Below are 21,707 nucleotides of genomic sequence, written 5' to 3' on the forward strand. Positions count from 1 at the left end.
CTATATGAAGATACTATAATAAAGTCAATAGTAAAAAAGTTCAACTAGACGATGGATTCTATTTAAAGATATTATTACTGAAAATGGTTATAAAGTAATATTTGAGGATATAAAAGGTAAAGATAATACATTGCCTGATATATTTTCACGATCTTCTATTTTTTAGGAATGAAGAAAGGAACAAGCCCTATTGAGCGTGAATGTTTTAGTTTTGGATTTGATAATAAGTTAAAAATTTTCCCACCAAATACTTTTAAATTTAAGCCTCGAGACTATATTATTCTAGATGATATACAAGAATACATTCTAAATAATTTCTGGTTTCAATATAACAATAAAAAAGAAGATAAAGGTTATATGCTAGCAATATTAAATAGTCTAGCTAAATATTTTTATATGATTAATGGAAAAATACAACCAAAAGAAGCATATGGCAATATAAAAAAACCCCATATATGTTATATATAGGGGAAAAACACCAGGAATTTATATATCATTTGAAGAAGTTATAGCTCAGCAGATAGAAAAAGAAAAAGATGGAGGAGTGTCTTGGAAAAAATATTTAGATATTGGTCAAGCTCTTTCATATGCAAGAACTATTCTGGGTGTAAACTATTTCTTAGAACCAGCTGCCAAAGACTATATCCAGAAATATAGGAAGACCAATAAAATAAAACCAATATGGGTAGGGCCAAATAAAAGAGAAGACGGACCGTCCACACCGTATACATATAAAGAAGCGGTAAAAAAAGGACATAGATCCATTGAATGAAGAATATGTTAATACTAAGATGAAGGAAAAATTAGAGTCAATAACTATTCAATGGAAGAAAGGCATAAAGGAAGAAATCTTATAAGAAATAAGAGGTGAAATAGATGAAAATTTTGAAAATATAATGAAAGATTATGAAGAAAATATTAAGAAAGATTATGAGTCAAAAATAAATATACAGATATCTGATGATGAGGAAAATGACGATGAGATGTTGGATATCCGTGGTCATGGCCAACGACCAGAATATTAGATTTTAATATTATAAAAATTAAAATATATATGTTCCATACAAGAAATATATTCCCTATGTTAACAAGGTGTTATCAACAATTTGGCCGAGGAAAGATAATACTACATGTCAGAATCCTTGATTTGATGTTTGCAACATCAATCATTCGGGCGTGGAAGACCATACCACAGAAGGATAAGATTGTGCATGATGAAGGATACCGCAAAAGGAATATACAGTCACTTTACTGTAACCAGGATAATTATTGAAGCACGCAGCTCCATCCAGCTATCCAGGCAACAGTAAGAAAGAATAATTGAAGACTTCACCTCGAAAGCTCCTTTAGACGATAAGCATGTAGGACACTCCCTTCGTGCTAAAAGCGAGACACCGGGCGCATTCATGCAGCATCAGACTCTAGACCACCAGCATCAGACACCGCACTCTCATCCACCATCTCTCCACTCACACATACACCATGAAGACCACAATCTCAGGAGTTCACTGAGCTCGTCCAACTTTAGTACTAACACTCCACTTACTTAGTAATCACTCCATCATTGTAAATTAGAGAATAAAGGAAGTCTCCATGATCTTCCTACGCTTCTAAGGTAATCCCTAAGGTTTGTGCTAAGTGCTTAGGGTTTCCCGAAAGGTAAAGCCATATGTAAGTTTGCTCTGTGAAAATAAATTAAGCTTTCCTATTTTAATCCCTATCTTCCTTTAAGCTCATTCATATGGGACGATGTCTCTATACTAGGGACTCTAGAGGAGAAACTTCTATGTGTGTTGTTCTCGTGTTAGCCCTAGTAGCGACGTTTGTAGAGAATCCTATATGTGCAGATAAGTGTTCCCTTCGGGTGAAACTACCTAAGAAGACAATAGAGCCTGAGTCATATGTGTGTGTGGCTGGGGATAGCGAGGGAGAAGATTGGGTTAGCCTAGTTCTAAAGTGAGCTAGTGATACATACGGTGAGTACCGAGTAGGACTGTCACAAGCATAGTCACATGACCGGCTGAACTGTTGGTCTCGCTAGCCTGCAAAAGATCTTGAGAAATATTAATTCACATATTCACTAATCGCACGCATATTCACTAAGCACTCACGCATCCTGTGTCCATAAAGCGAAACAAGTGCTCCAAATAGTTATGCCGCATAGTGCTTGAATAGTGAAGGGGTTGAGTGCCTGAGCCACTCTCGGGTGAGTGCTCGTGCACTATTCATATTCCGAATTTAAATAGTAAACACTGAATTTAAATAGTGCTATGAATAGTAACTCAAAATTTTAAAATTTGAATTTCGAATTCGTTCGAGTTCTCAGTACACACGAAGGCTATATTCATTGAGAACTCGAACGGATTTGAAATTCAAATTTAAAAATTTTGAGTTACTATTATTAGCACTATTCAAATTTGGCATTCACTATTCGAATTTACGGCTACTATTCAAATTCAGAATATGAACAGTGCACGAGGACTCACCCGAGAGTTGCTTAGGCACTCAACCCCTTCACTATTTAAGCACTATGCGACATAACTATTTGGAGCACTTGTTTTGCTTTATGGATGCAGGATGCGTGAGTGCTTAGTGAATATGCGGATCAGTGAATATGCTGATTAATATTTCTCAGGATCTTTTGCAGGCTAGCAAGACCAATATTTCAGCCGGTCGTGCGACTATGCTTATGACAGTCCTACTCAGTACTCACCGTATGCATCACTAGCTCACTTCAGAAGTAGGCTAACCCAGCCTTCTCCCTCGCTATCCCCAGCCACACACACATAGGACTCAGGCTCTGTCATCTCCCCAGGTAGTTTCATTCGAAGAAAACACTTATCTGCGCGCATAGGGTTCTCTAAAAATATTGCTATTAGGGCTAACACGAGAACAACACACACAAAGATTTCTCCTCTAGGGTCCTTAGCATAGAGACATCGCCCCATATGAACGAGCTTAAAGGAAGGTAGGGATTAAAATATAAAAGCTTAATTTATTTTCACAAAGCAAGCTTACATACGACTTCCTCTTTCGGAAAACCCTAAGCACTTAGCACCAACCTTAGGGATTATCTTACAAGCACAGAAAGATCACAGGGACTTTCTTTATTCTCTAATTTAAAACAGTGGAGTGATTACTAAGCAAGTGGAGTATTAGTACTAAAGGTGAACGAGCTCGGATGACTCCTGAGATCGTGGTCTTCATTAGTGGAGAGATGGTGGAGTGGTGGTGTCTGATGCTGGTGGTCTTTAGTCCGATGCTTTCGTGAATGCACCCAGCGTCTCGCGTTATAGCGCGAAGGAAGTGTCCTTCATGCTTATCGTTTGAAGGAGCCTTCGAGGCGAAGTCTTCAATTATTCCTTCTTACTGTTGCCTGGACAGCTGGATGGAGCTGCGTGCTTCAATAATTATCCTAGCTATAGTAGAGTGACTGTATATTCCTTTTGCGCTGTCCTCCATCACGCACGATTGCCTAGACAGCTAGACGGAGCTGCGTGCTTCAATAATTATCCTAGCTATAGTAGAGTGACTGTATATTACTTTTGCGCTGTCCTCTGTCGTGCACAATCTTATCCTTCTGTGGTATGGTCTTCCACGCCCTAATGATTAATATTGCAAACATCAAATCAAGGATTCTGACATGTAGTATTATCTTCCCCCGACCGAATTTTTGATAATACCTTATCAACATTAGGAATATATTTCTTAGATGGAACATATATATTTTAATTTTTATAATATTAAAATCTAATATTCTGGTCGTTGGCTATGACCACAGATATCTAATATCTCATCATCATTTTTATCATCATCAGATATCTGTATCTTCATTTTTGACTCATAATCTTTCTTAATATTTTCTTCATAATCTTTCATTATATTTTTAAAATTTTCATCTATTTCACCTCTTATTTCTTATAAGATTTATTCCTCTATGTTTTTCTTCTATTGAGTAGTTATTGACTCTAATTTTTTTATCTTAGTATTAACATATTCTTCATTCAATGGATCTATCTTTTTTTACCGCTTCTTTATATGTATGCGGTGTGAACGGTCCGTCTTCTCTTATATTTGGTCCTGCCTATATTGGTTTTATTTTATTGGTCTTCCTATATTTCTAGATATAGTCTTTGACTGCTAGTTCTAAGAAATAGTTTACTCCTAGAATAGTTCTTGCATATGAAAGAGCTTGATCAATATCTAAATATTTTTTCCAAGACACTTCTGCATCTTTTTTTTTCTATCTGCTGAGCTATAACTTCTTCAAATGATATATAAATTTCTGGTGTTTTTCTCCTATATATAACATATATGGGGTTTTTCTCTATATTGCCAGATGATTCTTTTGGTTATATTTTCCTATTAATCATATGAAAATATTCAGCCAGACTATTTAATATTGCTAGCATATAACCTTTATCTTCTCTTTTATTATTATATTGAAACTAGAAATTATCTAGAATGCATTCTTGTATGTCATCTAGAACAATATGGTCTTGAGGCTTGAATTTATAAGTATATGATGGAAAAATTCTTAACTTATTATCAATTCCAAAACTGAAACATTCACCCTCAATAGGGCTTATTTCCTTCTTCATTCCTATAAAATATAAGATCGTAAAAATATATCAGGCAATATATTATCTTTACCTTTTATATGCTCAAATATTACTTTATAACAATTTCTAGTAATAATATCTTCAAATAGAACCCATCGCCTAGTTGAACTTTTCTTACTATTGACTTTATTGTAGTATCTACATATAGTTTCACGGTCTGACCTAACTGTGAACTCTTTAAATCCTAGATATAATCTAAAAGCATTTATTAAATTTATAACCGCTAAAATTTCCCTATCTGTATTGTTTATTGCTTTTAGCTTGTATTTTTCTGAAGCATACCTACATATTTGTTTTTTTAACTTTGGAGAGTACTTGTGTGATTTTTGTTTTAATATCGCACCTCATCCTAACTTGGATGTATCTGTCTCTATAATGAAATAATTATTATCTAAAGATAACTGTAGGGGTTTTAAATCCTTGATATTTTCTTTAATAGTTCTTACTAACTTTATATCTTCAGAATTAAAATGTTTTTGCCTATTTTTTCTTAATTTTGCATACAATGGACCAGCTAGCTTAGCTAAATTTTTAATATAATTTCTAGCATAATTTACTATTCCTAAGAATTACTGTAGTTTTTTTTATTATTCATGACATCTGGAAATTATAAGATTTTCTTTGCAATATGATCTTATAAATAAATTTTCTCTCTCCTATTTCATGACCTAAAAATTTTATCTTCTCCTTACATATCTCCATTTTCTTTTTAGATAATATTAACCCATGTTGTTCTACCTTTCTAAAGAAAGTTTCTAACTGAGCTTTATATTCTTTATAGGATTTTGAGAAAACTAATAAGTCATCAATATAAACTAATATGAATTCTTGATTTTTATTAAAAATATTTTGCATTTTTCTTTGAAATAAAGCAGGGGTATTTTTTTTAATCCTAAGGACATTACTAGCCATTCAAAATGACCTTGAGGACATATGAAAGCAGTCCATTCTATTAATTCTTCTATCATTTTTACTTGCCAAAACCCAGGTTTTAAATCAAATTTTGAGAAATATTTACTTCATTATATTCTATTTATCCATTCTTGTTTATTTTGGATATTATAAGCATCATATATAGTATTATCATTTAGTCTTTTATAATTAATAACCATTCTTGATTTTCCTCTAGCTATTTTAGCATGATTTCTAACTATAAATGAAGCTGATCTATGATGACTTCGACTTTCTCTTATAGCTCCTAATTTTAGTAATTCTTCAATATGCATCTTAAATTCTTCTATATCTTTAGGTGTTGCGTCTATAGGGCTTGTCTTGATTATATAGTCAGGATTTATTATGTTAATCTTACATACTATACTATTTTTATCCTAATGCTTCATTGGTATTTATCTGATTATCTGAATATCGTCCAATCTTCTTACAATTTTATCTATATTCTTTTTAGATTTTATATCTCTATACCAATTTGGTGCTAATGATTACAGACTAATACATTCTATATATGAGTTTGCTATATAAAATTCTTTTATATTTTCATCTAGCTCTTCATCTATATGATTATCAGGGACCTTTTCATTAGATCCTTAGAATTTTAAATTGGTCTTTCCTAGATTAGAATTTATAGTCTTTCATACTTCTGTTATATATGGAATATTGTCTTGATAATGGATAAATGTTATTCCTTGCTCATGTATGATTGTTGTTTGTAAAGAGAATTGTAAAAATCTTAATCCTAATATTATATCATCATGTATCATAGATAGATCTCTTATTATAATTTCATTCATTATACATTTTGTGTTATTTATTTAAACTTCAACATCATAAGCTAGTTGATTATGAACCTTTTTTTATCCTAGACATATCAGTACATATTTCTGCTTTATCTTGATCTATTGTATGAACTATTTCTAGACATTTTACAAAATATTTATCATGTATAATATTTTTTGTACAATAAGTGTCTACTAACGCTAATATTTTATAGGAGATGTTAGGCGTTAATTTTACTTTTATAGGTACTCTTATTCCTATAATTTCTTTAAATGGTAATCTTACTATATATTTGCTACCAATGTTTATTATGGCTTCTTTTAATTGTATCGCTTTATCATTTTTTCTATTTAACATTGCTTGATCCTTTAACTCAGTAAGACCTCTATGGTTATCTTCTATCTTATTTGCTTCATTGAGTTCTATTTTACTTTTTATCTCTTCTAATTCTACTTCTAAGCTATTTATTCTATTCTCTAAATTTCTGACTCTGCTTGCTAATAATTTATCTTTGGATTCTAATTCTACTTCTTGTCTCCATTTTTGGTTTTTGGTTCTTAGACATGAGGAACATGATTATTTTAAACATATGCTGCATGTGGATCTATTTTTCTGACTAGGATAATATATGCAGAAAGCACATTTTATATTATAATCTCCTCTTCCTTTTATCCAATCGTGCTCACAGTCTTCTTGATTCATTAATTCTATTTTTGTTTCTATTGAACTATTAATATTTTCAGATATTATATCTAACCCTTCCATTGTATTATCTAGATTGCATAACTCTTCATCATATAAAGAGTCTATAAAATCTTGGTAACTCCAAACATTATATTCTTTTTCTTCATAACTTTCTAAAAAAACTTATTATTAATCTTCCATTGCTCTTCTTTCATTTGTAATGTATTCAATATTATTTATCTGCCTAACTTCATTAACTTTATGAGCCTCTTTGTCTTTAGTTTTTAACTTATCTTCCTATTTTTTTTATCACAACAGTTGTTTTAAAATATTTATTCTTTAGTTCTCTATCTTTCTTGATATTATTAAGTCTATATATTTCTCATCTAAAGTAGAGTTCTTTTTTTTATAGCAGACCATTTATATAACATAGAGGTATTATATTCATCAGGAATCTTACTTAATTTTTTCTCATAATATTAAATCTGACTATCTAAAGTTTCTATTATAAGTAAAGTATTTGACTAAGATTATATTGACAAACTTTTTAAATTTAACAATATAAGTAAATCCCTCAAATTCAAAATCTAATAACCAGACTCTGATACCACCGTACACACGAGGGCTATATTCATTGAGAACTCGAACGGATTTGAAATTCAAATTTTAAAATTTTGAGTTACTATTCATAGCACTATTCAAATTCAGTGTTCACTGTAACACCCTAGGTGTTTGGCTTCCACATTTGCACATACATTTCATGAACATGAGCACCATTCATCCATTCATAAGCTTATATCGCATGAAACATGATTTTGAAACATTGCAACATGTTGCATATTTCATGTGTGTTGTTTCTTTTATGAGATGAATAGTATGCAACACTTAAGTTCAACATGTGCAACTCACTTTAGTGAAACATGGTTAGTTAATTCCATGCAACATGATCATGAAACATGTGAAACATGACTATGAAACAGATGTAACATTTCATGTGTTTTTTATTGTTTCAGTACATACAATGCTTGATTCTTATGTGACCAATGTGTGGTGTGGCTAATAATTCTCTTAAACCACTTAGTGACACTTAGAATGTCATTTGGAACATTGTTTATATTGATCATGTTGCCTAAATAGGATTTCAAAAAGTGGTTTGACTTGTTTTGACCCCTAAACCCTTTTGTTTGACTGTTTAAAAAGTATAGCTTAGGATATTTGCATGTCTGAGCAACCTAAAGCAAAGTTGTAGCAAATTTTATAAGGAACAAACTTTGTTTAGAAGCCAAGTCATGAAAATGTGCACAACATGCTCAAAAATGGCTCACAAGTTAGTTTTGAAATCTATTTTGTAACTCTGAAAATTTTCTAAGTCCTAAATGCAATTTTAGTTTGATTGAGCCAACTTTGGCTTGACACAACTCGTGATCCATTGAGAATTTGCTGATGATTTCTAAAGAATTGTTGGAGCCCTATCATAGCTCTACAACTTTTGTGTACATTGCTTCCACTAATTCATCACAGGTTAAGAGATCAAACACCATCAAGTAACTCTGTCAGTCGGCTCATTGATCACTGAATCGAGTTTTAGGCGAGCTATAGTGTCGATCGGTTTTAGAGAACAGCGGCCGCGTGGCGCCACCCGTCGCCGGTCATGACATGAACCCCCCCCCCCCACGCGCCTGCCAACCAGCTCGCCCGTCCAATTTCCACTTCCTGCGCTCGCCCAAAGCGCCGCAGCAACAGCCGCAGCAGCTCCGATGAGCTCGTGCACGCTCGTCGCCGCAAAAATGCGAACTACATCTTCACCACAGCTCCGCCGTGTCCTCCTCTACCTCCTCCACCTCTTAGCTAAGCCGATTGAGCTTTGGTAAGGGCGCATTGACCATTCCCACCACCGCCGCCATGAGCATGTCCTCGCCGGAGTTGAGACCGCCGTGGTCGGGGTAGCTAGGAACCTTCCTGCCTCTTCTCTTTGCTTGGGTAGCACCATAGTGGCCTCCTGAAGCTCATACTGAGCTCGGTTGAGGCAGCCATGGCTCGTCGTCGCCGGCACCTCACGCCGGAGCTTTGCCGTGCCGCCATCACCGGCGATGAGCCACCTCCGCTAGGTCTTAGGTCTTGCCACTTGCACAAATCGGTTCCCCTCATCACGTAGAGCACGTAGGTGGCCTTGGTGTCGCCAAAGTCCTCATCGTCGGTGAGCTAGACCACCACCGCGCCATCGAACGCCACCTCCCCTGTTTTGCTATCGCTGAGCAGTGGGTCCGGCTGACAGGCAGGTCCCACGCGTTAGTGACTGTTCGATTCAAAAGCTAGCTCATTTATGCAGATTTTGATGCTGTTTTGTGAATTTTGTAACTCCAAATGTGTAGATCTAAATGGTGTGATTCAAATTTTAGTAGGCTCACAGTGAACTCTAGTATTTAAGAAAAATATGACATGAGCACATGATGTAGAAATTTTGGATGAATTAAATAGGAACTTGAAATGTGTTTTTAAATGCATGCAAACTTGTTTAAATCATATCTTGAGTTTCTGTGATCCAAAAATTATAAAATTTTGTGGGTAAGGTATTGCTTGGTAGAAGCTTTGGTTAAAATTTGAGAGTCATTGCATATATGGTTGAGTTATAGATTTTCCTTTTATTATTGATTGATACTTGTCTGAATTTTTGTAAATTATCTTGGAATCCTATGACCATGAAACTTTGTGGGGAGTATCCTAGTACCTTAAGGATGCTAGAAAAAATATAAAATCTGTTTCTTGACACTTTTCACTAAGGCTTCCTAATTATGCCATTTTAAGCCTTTATGCCTTATCATTTTTGTGTAGGCTGTTATACTTACTCAAATGGTGTGAAATTTTTATAGTAGTCTGCTTAGAGCATGTAGTATCTACTATAATTTTTGTAGAATTAATGGTGTAGTTTTCATATATGTTTACCATTTCCTCTAATTAATTAAATAAATTAAGAAATGTATTAAAAGAAATGTTTTGGTGATGAACACCCTACTTTCTGGCGTTCTTATGATATGTGTAATAAGTGAGTAGAGTTAGTTTTGTCCAATTATGTGTTTACATCATACGTTAATAATTATTTGTTTGCATTATGTCCCTCTAGACAGATCTGGGGACTTTAGAAAGTTTCCCATGATATTTTGGTTTGCTGTGAATGTGATGAATACAAAAGTTGTGGATAATTTATGTATCTAGCTCTTGTCTAAATTTGATGGCATTTGGCCTAGTAGTTTAGGAACTACAGCTGTTTAAAGTTAGGTTCCAGTTTTGTCTACTCTTTGTCTTGTAGGATAGAGTTCAGTTGATTAAAGAATTTGACCTAGTAAAGGTTAGAATCATGCTTAGAGGTTTGAAAATGAATTGTAGACAATTTCATAAGCTTTCCAAATTGTCTTATTGCATGTCATTTGGATTTCTAAATCTCCAGTTAGGGCTAGTTTACTGTACCACTTTATAGTCTCCATTTGACCGAAATACAAGTGCTTGAGTGTATGCTTGTTGCAATATTCTCGTTGATTGTTTAGGGGTTAGCCTAACTTGAGAATATGCTTAGGTGCAGGTGCTAGGTCATTAACTAAAGATGAGCAATTATACATTAGGTTGTATAAACTTGGTAAGTAAAGTGATTTGAATAGGGCTTAAGTTGGAATATGCGGACTACAGCGAACATGTGCATTCCCCGAGTATCCCTAACATTCGGCATGTGCATCCATGATATTTATCTTGTGTATTCATGCAATAGGTGTGCCGAAGAGAGTGACGTTGCTGGAGTTTGAGGGAGCCAACCAGAAGGAGGAGCCCGAGGTGCAGGAAGCCGACGAAGCAGCCGTCGCGGAGGAGTTGCCCGAGTGCCCTGACCACCAGCCTTCCTCTTTCCTGAAAGGCAAGCCCCGGAGCATATTTAGCCTCCTATATTTTTACAAATACATTGAGTATCTTTTATTCATTGATGATGCATTAAGTATAGGAATTAGTTGGAACCAATTGTTGCATTATATATCCCTCCTTGTCCAGATATCGCACTGGAATCCTATTTAAGTTCAGGAACGGGTTAAATGCTTAGCCATGCTTAGTGCAGTAGAAGTCAGGTGATTTTCTGTCACATGCGAGCTTTAGGATGGGTGGATCATGGTTGGCTATATTTGCTATCATGGAAAAGAACCATGTTAATAATGAAATAAGACCGGGCAAAGTCTTGTGTAGGTTTGGACATAGTGAGTCTGAGTCGTTTAAGAACCCATACGCTGTACGTTCTTATGTCATGTTGAATGCAGCCTAACACTTAGCTAGCCAGATAAGTCGTTCCGACCGTGAAGCCTAGTAGCTCGACTCAGGCCGGGGACACGAGCAGTGGCGTGCATTCTAGAGGTAGTAAGGATGTGCAGAGAGCCATTGGCATAAGTCCAAGGCGGGTTAGAGTCCTGAACAACCTTAGCAGAGTGGTTCTCTAAGAATGTCGATCTGTTCAGACTCGCGACTCCTGAATCATACCAAAGGTGACTTGTTTGCGACCCTGATGGGGGAAGCAGGGTTTGTGTTTAGGAATACCTCTCTAGCTGGATAGGAATCGATTTGAATCGCCGTCTCTCTCAGATAGTGAGAACTTGACTGAACAGCGGCAACATAGATTCAATTAATTTACGATATGGTTAAATAGATGATGATGATAAGGTTGCCACAATATATACCTGATATGGTTATTAATGTTTGCACCCTAATAAAATGATTGCTTAGTACAGGTGCTAATATAGATGACAGATTAATGGCTAAAAGTCACTGCTAGTTCAGGTTAAGGGTTGATCTTATTACTTATGCTTTTTCGTAAAAAGAAAGTGTCAGTCAGATCCACTAAATTAAGCTATGCATAATCCTTGGTGTCATTTGTTTTGGTTTTCGACGGATAAGTCTAGCTGAGTACATTCTCGTACTCAGGGTTTATTCCCTCTTGTTGCAGATGACCTTCTATATCAGGGATTCTGTAAGTATTGTCTTCACTCGGTGGGTGATAAAGACTAGATCATGGGCATGATCTCCATTTCTCTTATCTAAATGCTTTTGCGGGATTGTGATCAGTGAACGAGTATTTGTATTTAAACTCGGGTGTGTAAGTTAAACTATTTGCTTCCGCATGTTTTACAAGACTTGTTTTATAATAACGAGGACTCTGTGATAATGTAATCTATTTGCAAACGTCTATGAAATGTTGTAACGTATGATATATTATGTTGAATTACTGTGATCTTGGTTGTATGTAAGTTGGTTTGAAATCCTTTGAATTTCAGTTGACTACCGGGTTTATATGGGCTCAAGTTCGAGAATTTGATCGTTTCGGCGATTGTTTTTGTACTTGTGCTCTTATAAATTGGTCAGTTCTATGACATTCACTATTCAAAATAGTAAGAATGAATAATTGAAGATTTCGCCTCGAAGGCTCCTTCAGACGATAAGCATGAAGGACACTCCATTAGTGCTATAAAGCGAGACGCCGGGCGCATTCATGAAAGCATCAGACTAAAGACCACCAGCATGAGACACCACCACTCCACCATCTCTCCACTCACACATACACTATGAAGACTACAATCTTAGGAGTTCTCCGAGTTCATCTACCGTTAGTACTAATACTCCACTTACTTGGTAATCACTCCACCGTTGTAAATTAGAGACTTGTAAAGTAGAGAATAAAGGAAGTCCCCATGATCTTCCTGTGCTTGTAAGGTAATTCCTAAGGTTTGTGCTAAGTGCTTAGGGTTTTCTGAAAGGGAAAGCCGTATGTAAGCTTGCCCTATGGAAATGAACTAAGCTTTCCTGTTTAAATTCCTGCCTTCCTTTAAGCTCATTCATATAGGGCGACGTCTCTATGCTAAGGACCCTAGAGGAGAAACCTCTGCGTGTGTTGTTCCCATGTTAGCTCTAGTAGCGACATTTATAGAGAACCCTGTGTGCACAGATAAGTGTTCTCTTCAGGTGAAACTGCCTGGAGAGACGATAGAGCCTGAGTCCTAGTGTGCGTTGTTGGGGATAACGAGGGAGAAGACCAGGTTAGCCTGGTTCTTAAGTGAGCTAGTGATGCATACGGTGAGTACCGAGTAAGACTGTCACAAGCATAATCATACGACCGGCTGAAACGTTGGTCTCACCAGCCTGCAAAAGATCCTAAGAAATATTAATCCGCATATTCACTAATCACACACATATTCACTAAGCACTCACGCATCTTACATCCATAAAGCGAAACAAGTGCTCCAAATAGTTACGCCACATAGTGCTTGAATAGTGAAGGGATTGAGTGCCTGAGCCACTCTCGGGTGAGTGCTTGTGCACTATTCATATTTCAAATTTGAATAGTAGCAACGAATTTAAATAGTGAACGCTGAATTTGAATAGTGCTTTTGAATAGTTATCCAAAATTTTGAATTTTGAATTTTGAATATATATAATGTAAATATTTATGATACCAAATAAGTGTTATTAGACTCATCATGGAATATATTTACATTTTAGTATATATGATACCACAGTTATACAACAGAGATATTACAGCAACCATTGGGTAACTAACTCGGATTCAGAATTCAAATTTAAAATTCATGAGTTACTATTCATAGCACTACTCAAATTCAGCGTTCACTATTCGAATTTGTGGCACTATTCAAAATACTCACTACTATCTAAATTCGAAATATGAACAGTGCACGAGCACTCACCCGAGAGTGGCTCAGGCACCCAAACTTTTTACTATTTAAGGCACTATTCAAGGCGCTAGCTTTTGAATTTATAGTGGATGGATAGTGAATGCAGGATGCGTTTATGATTAGTATGTGCGTGATTAGTGAATATGTGTATGCGGATTATGCTTCTCAGGATCTTTTACAGGCTGGCGAGCCTAACATTTCAGCCGATCGTGCGACTATGCTTGTGTCAGTCCTACTCGGTACTCACCGTATGCATCACTAGCTCGCTTCAGAACTAGGCTAACCCGGTCTTCTCCGTCGCTATCCCCAGCCACGCATACACATGACTCAGGCTCTATCATCTCCCTAGGCAGTTCCACCCAAAGGGACACTTCTCTGCGCACACAGGGTTCTCTACAAATGTTGCTACCAGGGCTAACACGAGAACAACACACGTAGATGTTTCTTCTCTAGGGTCTCTAGCATAGAGACATCGCCCCATATGAACGAGCTTAAAGAAAGGCATGAATTAAAACAGGATAGCTTAGTTCATTTCCACAAAGCAAACTTACATACGGCTTTTTCTTTCGAGAAACCCTAAGCACTTAGTATAAATCTTAGTGATTACCTTACAAGCGCAAGATCATAGTGACTTCCTTTATTCTAATTTACAGATAGTGGTGGAGTAATATAACGGTAGTGGAGTATTACTATTTGTGGTGGATGATTCTTAGAGTTCTTCTGAGGTCATGCTATTCAAGGTGTATGTGGGAAAGTGGAGTCTTCTGTGGATGAATTCCTGGTGATGGTGTTGGTGGTATTCGGTCCGATGCCGCATGAATGCGTCCGGCATCTCTCTTTGTAGTGTGAAGGGAGCCTTCTGGATTGTCCTTCATGCTTATCTTCTAGTGTCTTCAATTATTCTCCTTTACTGTTGCTTGGACAGCTGTACGGAGCTGCTGCTTTAATAATTGTCCTAGCTACAGTAGAGTGACTGTATATTTCTTTTGTGTTGTCCTCCATCACATACGGTCTTATCCTTCTGGATATTCTTTGGTATGGTTTTCCACGCTCAAATGATTGATGTTGATTCTAACAAGTAGTATTATCTGGCATGTAGTATTATCTTTCCCTAGCCGAATTGTTGATAACACCTTATCAACATAGGGAATATATTTCTTGTATAGAACATATATATTGATATTGAACTGAGTCTGTATAGGCATGTAGTATTATCTTCCCTCGACAGAATTGTTGATAACACCTTATCAACATAGGGAATATATTTGTTGTATAGAACATATATATTGATATTGAACTGAGTCTGTATTGACTCTTCTTATTACTCCTCAATATTTTCTTCGTTGTCCACTTCTTCAGGTTGCCATATTTCATACCTGGACAACAATTCACGATATTCTTTGCGTAATTGAAATTCTTTGCCGTAATTAGGATTTATTAGTCTTCCAACTTCTCTTTGTATTATACTATACCTTACATAGTATTCTCGTAAGAACACTTTTATTATTTTATTTTGGTACATCATATAATATTTAGGAGCAAATTTGGTAATTCCTTCTAATTCTTTTGCTTCACTAAAAATTCTCTAATTATCATGATTCGTGTCTTTTACGAATAGCTCTTCATAATTTTGCCATGAATCTGAAGTCCATGTAGTAGGAAATTTATATGATCCCTTTGTGATATATATATCATGGTATGCTGGTCTTATTGGTTGTTTAAATTTTGGTGGATTGGAACAAAACTTAATTTTATATCTCCCTTGAATACATGCTAATTTCTTACAGGCTTCTTTGATAGTTATTCCAAGGTCTGATTGGAATTTTTTTTCAAGTGTACCATATATATCATGGACTAACCCAGGATCAATAAAAGTTTATAGAGAGATATCATCTCCCATACTTCTTTGTATGCTTCTAAAATATTTTAAATTTATATTAGCCCTAAGTATTAAAAATCTTTGATGAGGCTTAACAATTAATTTATCATCGAAATGAAGTAAAGGAAAAATATTTGCATTCACAATTATTCCTAGATGTCTTTCTTTTTCTTGGTATAATTTCATAAAATAGTTTTGCATATCATGAAAGGTTTTGTAATGCCTTTCAACATATTTCTTCCAAATTAGATCTATAATATCTTGAGTAAAGTATGACAAAATTTGTTTAGTCTTAAAACTTAATCTAGGAATGAGGAACTCTTGTGGAGTATTGTTTAAATATTTATTCACTTTTTCCTCTAGAATTACTTCTTCTTATTGCACTTTATTTTCCTCATATATTATTTTAGCTTCTGACTCATTTTTCATATCATTCTGCTGTTTTAGACATGGCATACATGCTTGTCTTAAACATAACCTACATGTTGCTCTTTTTGCTGGATCTTGATAATTTATGCAAAATACACATTTTATATTAGAATCACCTTTTTTATGATCACACTTGTGTTCGCAGTTTATTTGATCCATCATTTCTATCTTTATTCCCGCTAACTCATCAATTAAGTCTAACTTTTCTTCACTTGACTCTTTTTCTTTATCAAATTCTATTTCATCTATCTCTATAATTGAGTATATCGATTCATCATCCATTATATCATCATCACAGACTAAAATATTTTCATTCACACTATCTATTATTAGAACTTTTTCTTGTTCTTCTTGCTTATTGGAATACCTTTTCTTATCTTTATTAGGATATGTTTTGCTTAAATGATCTGTCGGGTTGCAAATAAAGCATCTACATGTACTATCATATTTTTTTCTAGGATTATATCTTCTTACATTTCTCTTATGAAGGAATGGAGCTCTATTGTATGATCTTCTTTGAAAATAACTGTAACACACTAAAATTTGAATTTTTGAAAATAGAGCTAAAATGATTTAATTTAGAATTTTATGCTCATAAAAATATAGAAAAATAAAAATTTTCATTAATGTAAAATTCATTATAGGGAGTAGCAACATATTTGTGCATACATGCCGGTGCATTGTTTCTTTGAATTGTGAGGATTTGATTCAAATTAAAAACATTCAAAATGCTTTAGAAAAATAAATTCAAAAATAGCTTTGAAGTAAAAGAAAAAAAGAAAAGAGAATTAGAAAATAAAAGAATTTAAAAAGGTGTAAAATTTATTTTTGGAAAACTTACCAAAATTTCTCATATTTATTTGAATTGAAAAATACAATGGAAGTAACATTTGAACTTGTTTTGATTCCTAATTGAAATTGGTTTTGAAATAAGAAATGAAAAAGGAATTTCTTTTATTTCCCCCTGTCCTTCTTGGTTTCTGGTCCAGCCGGCCTGTACTTCCTCTCCAGGCCTAAGCTCTTCTTCAGCTCTTCCCGCGTAGGCCTGCTCCTGCTCCTGGCAGCCCTAGTCGTGCCTCGGCCAGCGTCGCCTATCGCTCCCCTCTCCTCTCTCTCTCTGTCGGCTTAGCCACACGTTCCCGGTCCAGTCGGCCCAGTAAACGTCGCCCCTCCTGCAAGGCCCAACAGCGCACGCGTCGGCCCAAGCTGAAGCGTTGCGTGTTCTCCTCCCCTCCCTCTCGCTGATCACGCTGGCCCACATGTCGGAGCCACCTTCTTCCTTGCGACGTGTCCGGCATTGACACTATCTCCGCCAGCGCCATTCGTATCCATCTCTACTACGCACTTCGTGGGATGCCCCTCAAGTCTCCCGCGTCTCATAAATATCAAAGCCGCGCTCGCCGCTCTCCCTGTCTCGTTTTGGGAGGAAGCCACAGCTGCCCGTGCCCTACATCAGTGCCACCGCAAGCTTGAGAGCCATTGCTATTTCATCGAGCACCGCGCCGCCCTTCGTTGCTCCCCGCTCGCTTTTTTCATTTCCGGTGAGTTCCCCACCCTCTCCTCTCTCTTCTGGATCTCCCCATCCAAAGAACCATGCTCTGTAGGCCGAAAACCATGAGCGCCACCACTTCGGCAATGCCATCACCATCGCTAGATTCGTCGATGGTCCTGTTCTGGCCCCTTTCCTCCTCCCACGCAAGCTTGGCCGTCTGATTCCAATCTAACAGTCGAAAATAGAAGATACCTCTTCATGGTAAAATTTGCAGAAAAGCCATTATAACTATTCGAGTCCCAACCCACCATCCTTAGTTTTTTCCAAAGTAGCCCCTGTCTTTCTTCTTTATCCTGCTCGAGGTCCCCGGCCAGATTCAAAATTTAGATTTTATTTATTTTTATTTGAAAATCAAGTTCCGCTTATTTACAATTTTGCCACTATCTTCCATAAGCCATAAAATCTCTGTTTTAACCCCGAATTGACCCGTTCAACTTATGTTAGATTCATATTTACGTTGTCTATGTGTTTATATCACTGTTAGATATGTTTTGAACTTTTAAAATTCGAGGTTAGATTTAATCTATTATTTTATTAAAGGAAATCTTGTTTATTTTACATCTTCTACGTTTCAACTCCATTTTGACCCATTCAAGTTGTGTTAGATTCATAGCAATGAGATCTACGTATTAGTAACAGTGTTTACCATATTACTATTCTAAAATATTATGGTTTAAATCATATTTTGATTAATAATTATGCAACTAGATTTTATAAATAAGACATGATTTGTTTTACTTTAGTTTTATAATTCAAATCTAAACTTAACTTGATTCAATTTATATTATTTAATATCTTATATAGTTAAAATAAATGAAGTTTATAGTTTCCTTTTCCACGTATAAAACAAATCTTTCGGTAGTTGTATCTTTTCAACTGTAGCTCCGATTAGCGTGCCTCTCACGACTGTGTGTTCGTAGCGATGCGTAGAATCATGTTTTAAACTCTTTTACTTATATTTTCAATGATTGGTGTAATATTCTAATTTAGATCTATTGTTTGCTTCGTGTATGATTGTATGGATGTTTGTGTGGTGCTTTATGATCGTGTCCAGTCGGTGAGTTTTACGTGGTGAAACAAGAAGCGGATCTTTGAAGTTTTGGACTTGAAGAGGGATCAAAATATAAGACAAGTATAGCATGGGACCATCCTTGTTACCTATTCCATTTTAATCACTTAATTCATATTGCATGTGTCTACCTAGACTACCACTAAGGATGTATAGTACTTTGCACATTGTGCCTTGATACCTATGGAGTATTGCATTAGGTAGTATGATGCTAGTGCTCAACTACAACCATGATCTTATAACTTGACTAATGGTATATACAATAAACATTAAAAGATACTTTTTAGCAATATGGAACAAGGAGGCTAGAGCATTAGGCTATTTTATGGTGCTCTAGATTTCTTTTCCTAAGGACTTATCTGTAAGTGATCATCTAGGACTTACAGTACAACCATGAGGACTATATGACTCTAGTCTTAGTCTAATACCTTGCTCTTTCTAGTTTGTAGCAGTTTACCAAAAGGGCAAGAGGGGCATACCAGGCTGGGTATAGGCCTTATCCCCAAGGTGTGTACTATGCTGCATGTATAAGTGTTACTTTTGGAGATTACTCCATAACACTTAAGAGATGGAATCCTTAGCGGCTGCTCCTTATTAGAACGACTGGGAAAAAGCTTCATAGTGAACCCTATCGACCTTCCTTAGTAGTGGGTCAAGAGGTTGTCCGCCTCAAGCGAAAGAGTAAATTATGACTCATGGTAAAAGTTTACAACCTCTACAGTGTGTAAAACTGGTATATCAGCCGTGCTCACAGTCACGAGCGGCCTTGAAACTCTTATAGAATAGATAATGAACACTAATGATACTGATGATAAAGATGCTCACTAATAATTATTGTGTATGCTATTCATTATTTATGTTTACCTGATCATGTGTTTACATGCGTTTGTGATAAACTTGTTGCCACCCAATTGTTAAAAGATGACTCATTAAAAGCTAATCGCAGTTAACCAGCGTCAGCCTTTTGAGCCTCATGAACCCCATGTTATATTTATTGAGTACGACATGTACTTACACTTGTTTTACTTTTCAAATATTTAGATAAAAATCCCGGATAGATACCAAATTGTTAGAGTTTGGAGAAATTAGACTTGTGGTCAACCAGTCAGTTGTCCCTGTGGATTTAGAGCCTTCACCTGAAAATCAGAGTTGTCTTTCCGCTGTCTATACTCTAAGGTTATAATCTTTATACTAATACGCTATGTATTTAAGCATTGCCATTTGATATTACCCTTATTTGTAGTTATATGTGAGATTTGACTTCCTGGGCTCATATATGGTGTGTATCTGGTTTTGTTCTTAAAATCGGGTGCTACAATAATGTCTCTTTGTTCTTACATTTTCTTTCTTATAATTCTTAGGATATTTATTGTTTCTAGATCTTTTTTCTCCATATGTCAATGGTATTTGAACTATTTTATTGCAAAAATTATAATCTGATTGTTTCATTGATCTTTGGGCTTGTATGTTCGTGCATATTTTTCTTAACTGTTTGAAACGTATATTATAGCCTAAGAGATATTATATTCTTTACCATTAGTTTCTTTTTTATATTCTTTTAATATCATAGAACCTAAAGGATCTGGTAATTTATTAAAATATCTTTCAACTATACCTTGGTTATAGCTTTGCTTGGCAGTCATAGCATTATACAAATAGTATTGAGAAAATTCTTTTATTCCTTTCCAGCTTGTTAGTGATATTTTTTCTATTTTTTTAATCTTTCATTCTGTAAAACAGTATATCCTAATTCAGGATCTTCACCTATTTTAATGCTTGATATAATATTTACAAAATTATATGGGTTACTACCAGCCATTTTTAATTGGGCATAATGATTAGGAAAAGCTTCTACCCATTGTTTCCATAAAACTTTGACTGATTCTCCTAAAATGTTTCTAAATATGTAATCATATCTTCTACTCTATTTTTAATATTATGTTGATTTTGTATATATTTTTGGACTATCAATCATTTCCATATGCTAATTATATTTGACCAATCTATAGGATCATGTGCTGCTAAATTTAATATAGCACCATCACTTCTATAATTCTAGAATTGAACCGTATTTTCAAATTCTCTTCTTTTTGAACCCATATACTTATATTGTCCAGGTATATATTTATATACAAGTTCTTCTTTTTTTCATGGCCAAGTTCCTGGTTTTCTAGTTGGTCTCTCTTTTTCTCCATCTATCTTTATTTTCGGACCTCATCTTCTTTTTGATGAACTTGGATCTATTTCCATTGTTTCTATGGTATTATTTTTAAGCAACTCTTTATTTTCTAAGGAGTTTATGAGAGTTATTGAATTATTACTATATATCTCAATTGTATCTTCATCCTCTTCTTCATAGCTTTCTAGTAAAATCTTATTATTAATTTTCCATTGCTCTTCTTTGCTTATATCATTATCTTCTATGTCTTTTATCTTATCTTTGCTATATTCTAATTTTTTGGGCTTCTCTTACCCTATTTTCTATTTATTTTGACACAAATTCATTTTTCTTTATTGAAATACTAAATTTCTTATTATTTAACTATCTATCTTTCTTGATGTTATCAAGTCTATATAACTCTTGTCTAAAGTAAAGTTCATTTTCTCTTATAGCAGCCTATTGACATATCATATAAGTTTTGTATTCATCATGAATTTTGCTTCACTTTTGCTCATAATGTTTTATTTCATTATCTATATCTAATTTTTTCCATTATAAGTAAAGTATTTGACTGAGGTTGTATTAGCAGACTTACTTCTATTAACTACGAAATTTAAATAATATAGCTTTTCAAGCTTTAGTAAATCCCTTAATTTAAATTTTTAGTAACCAGGCTCCGATACCACTGTTATACAACGAAGATATTACAGCAAACACGAGGAAACTAACTCGGATTCAGAATTCAAATTTAAAATTCATAAGTTACTATTCATAGCACTATTTAAATTTAACGTTAACTATTCATATTCATGGCACTATTTAAAATACTCGCTACTATTTAAATTTGGAATATGAACAGTGTAC

The 21,707-nt window shown here is 35.0% G+C and overlaps 1 protein-coding gene across 2 annotated transcripts in view; it reads right to left on the reverse strand.

Annotated features, from left to right (window-relative positions):
* The window catches only part of LOC136488059 (probable pectate lyase 12), a 39,452-nt gene that overhangs the window by 12,433 nt on the left and 5,312 nt on the right, over positions 1-21,707 (reverse strand). Inside the window, exon 4 of one of the 2 annotated variants that reach the window (XM_066485109.1) lies at positions 10,845-10,934. The exons of the other annotated variant lie outside the window; for it this stretch is intronic. Within the exon in view, the coding sequence (XP_066341206.1) occupies positions 10,845-10,934 (90 nt within the window). The remainder of the gene's footprint in view (positions 1-10,844; positions 10,935-21,707) is intronic. 2 annotated transcript variants of the gene reach the window in all.

Source organism: Miscanthus floridulus, chromosome 1, assembly GCF_019320115.1.
Source record: "Miscanthus floridulus cultivar M001 chromosome 1, ASM1932011v1, whole genome shotgun sequence".
Classification (NCBI taxonomy): Eukaryota; Viridiplantae; Streptophyta; class Magnoliopsida; order Poales; family Poaceae; genus Miscanthus; species Miscanthus floridulus.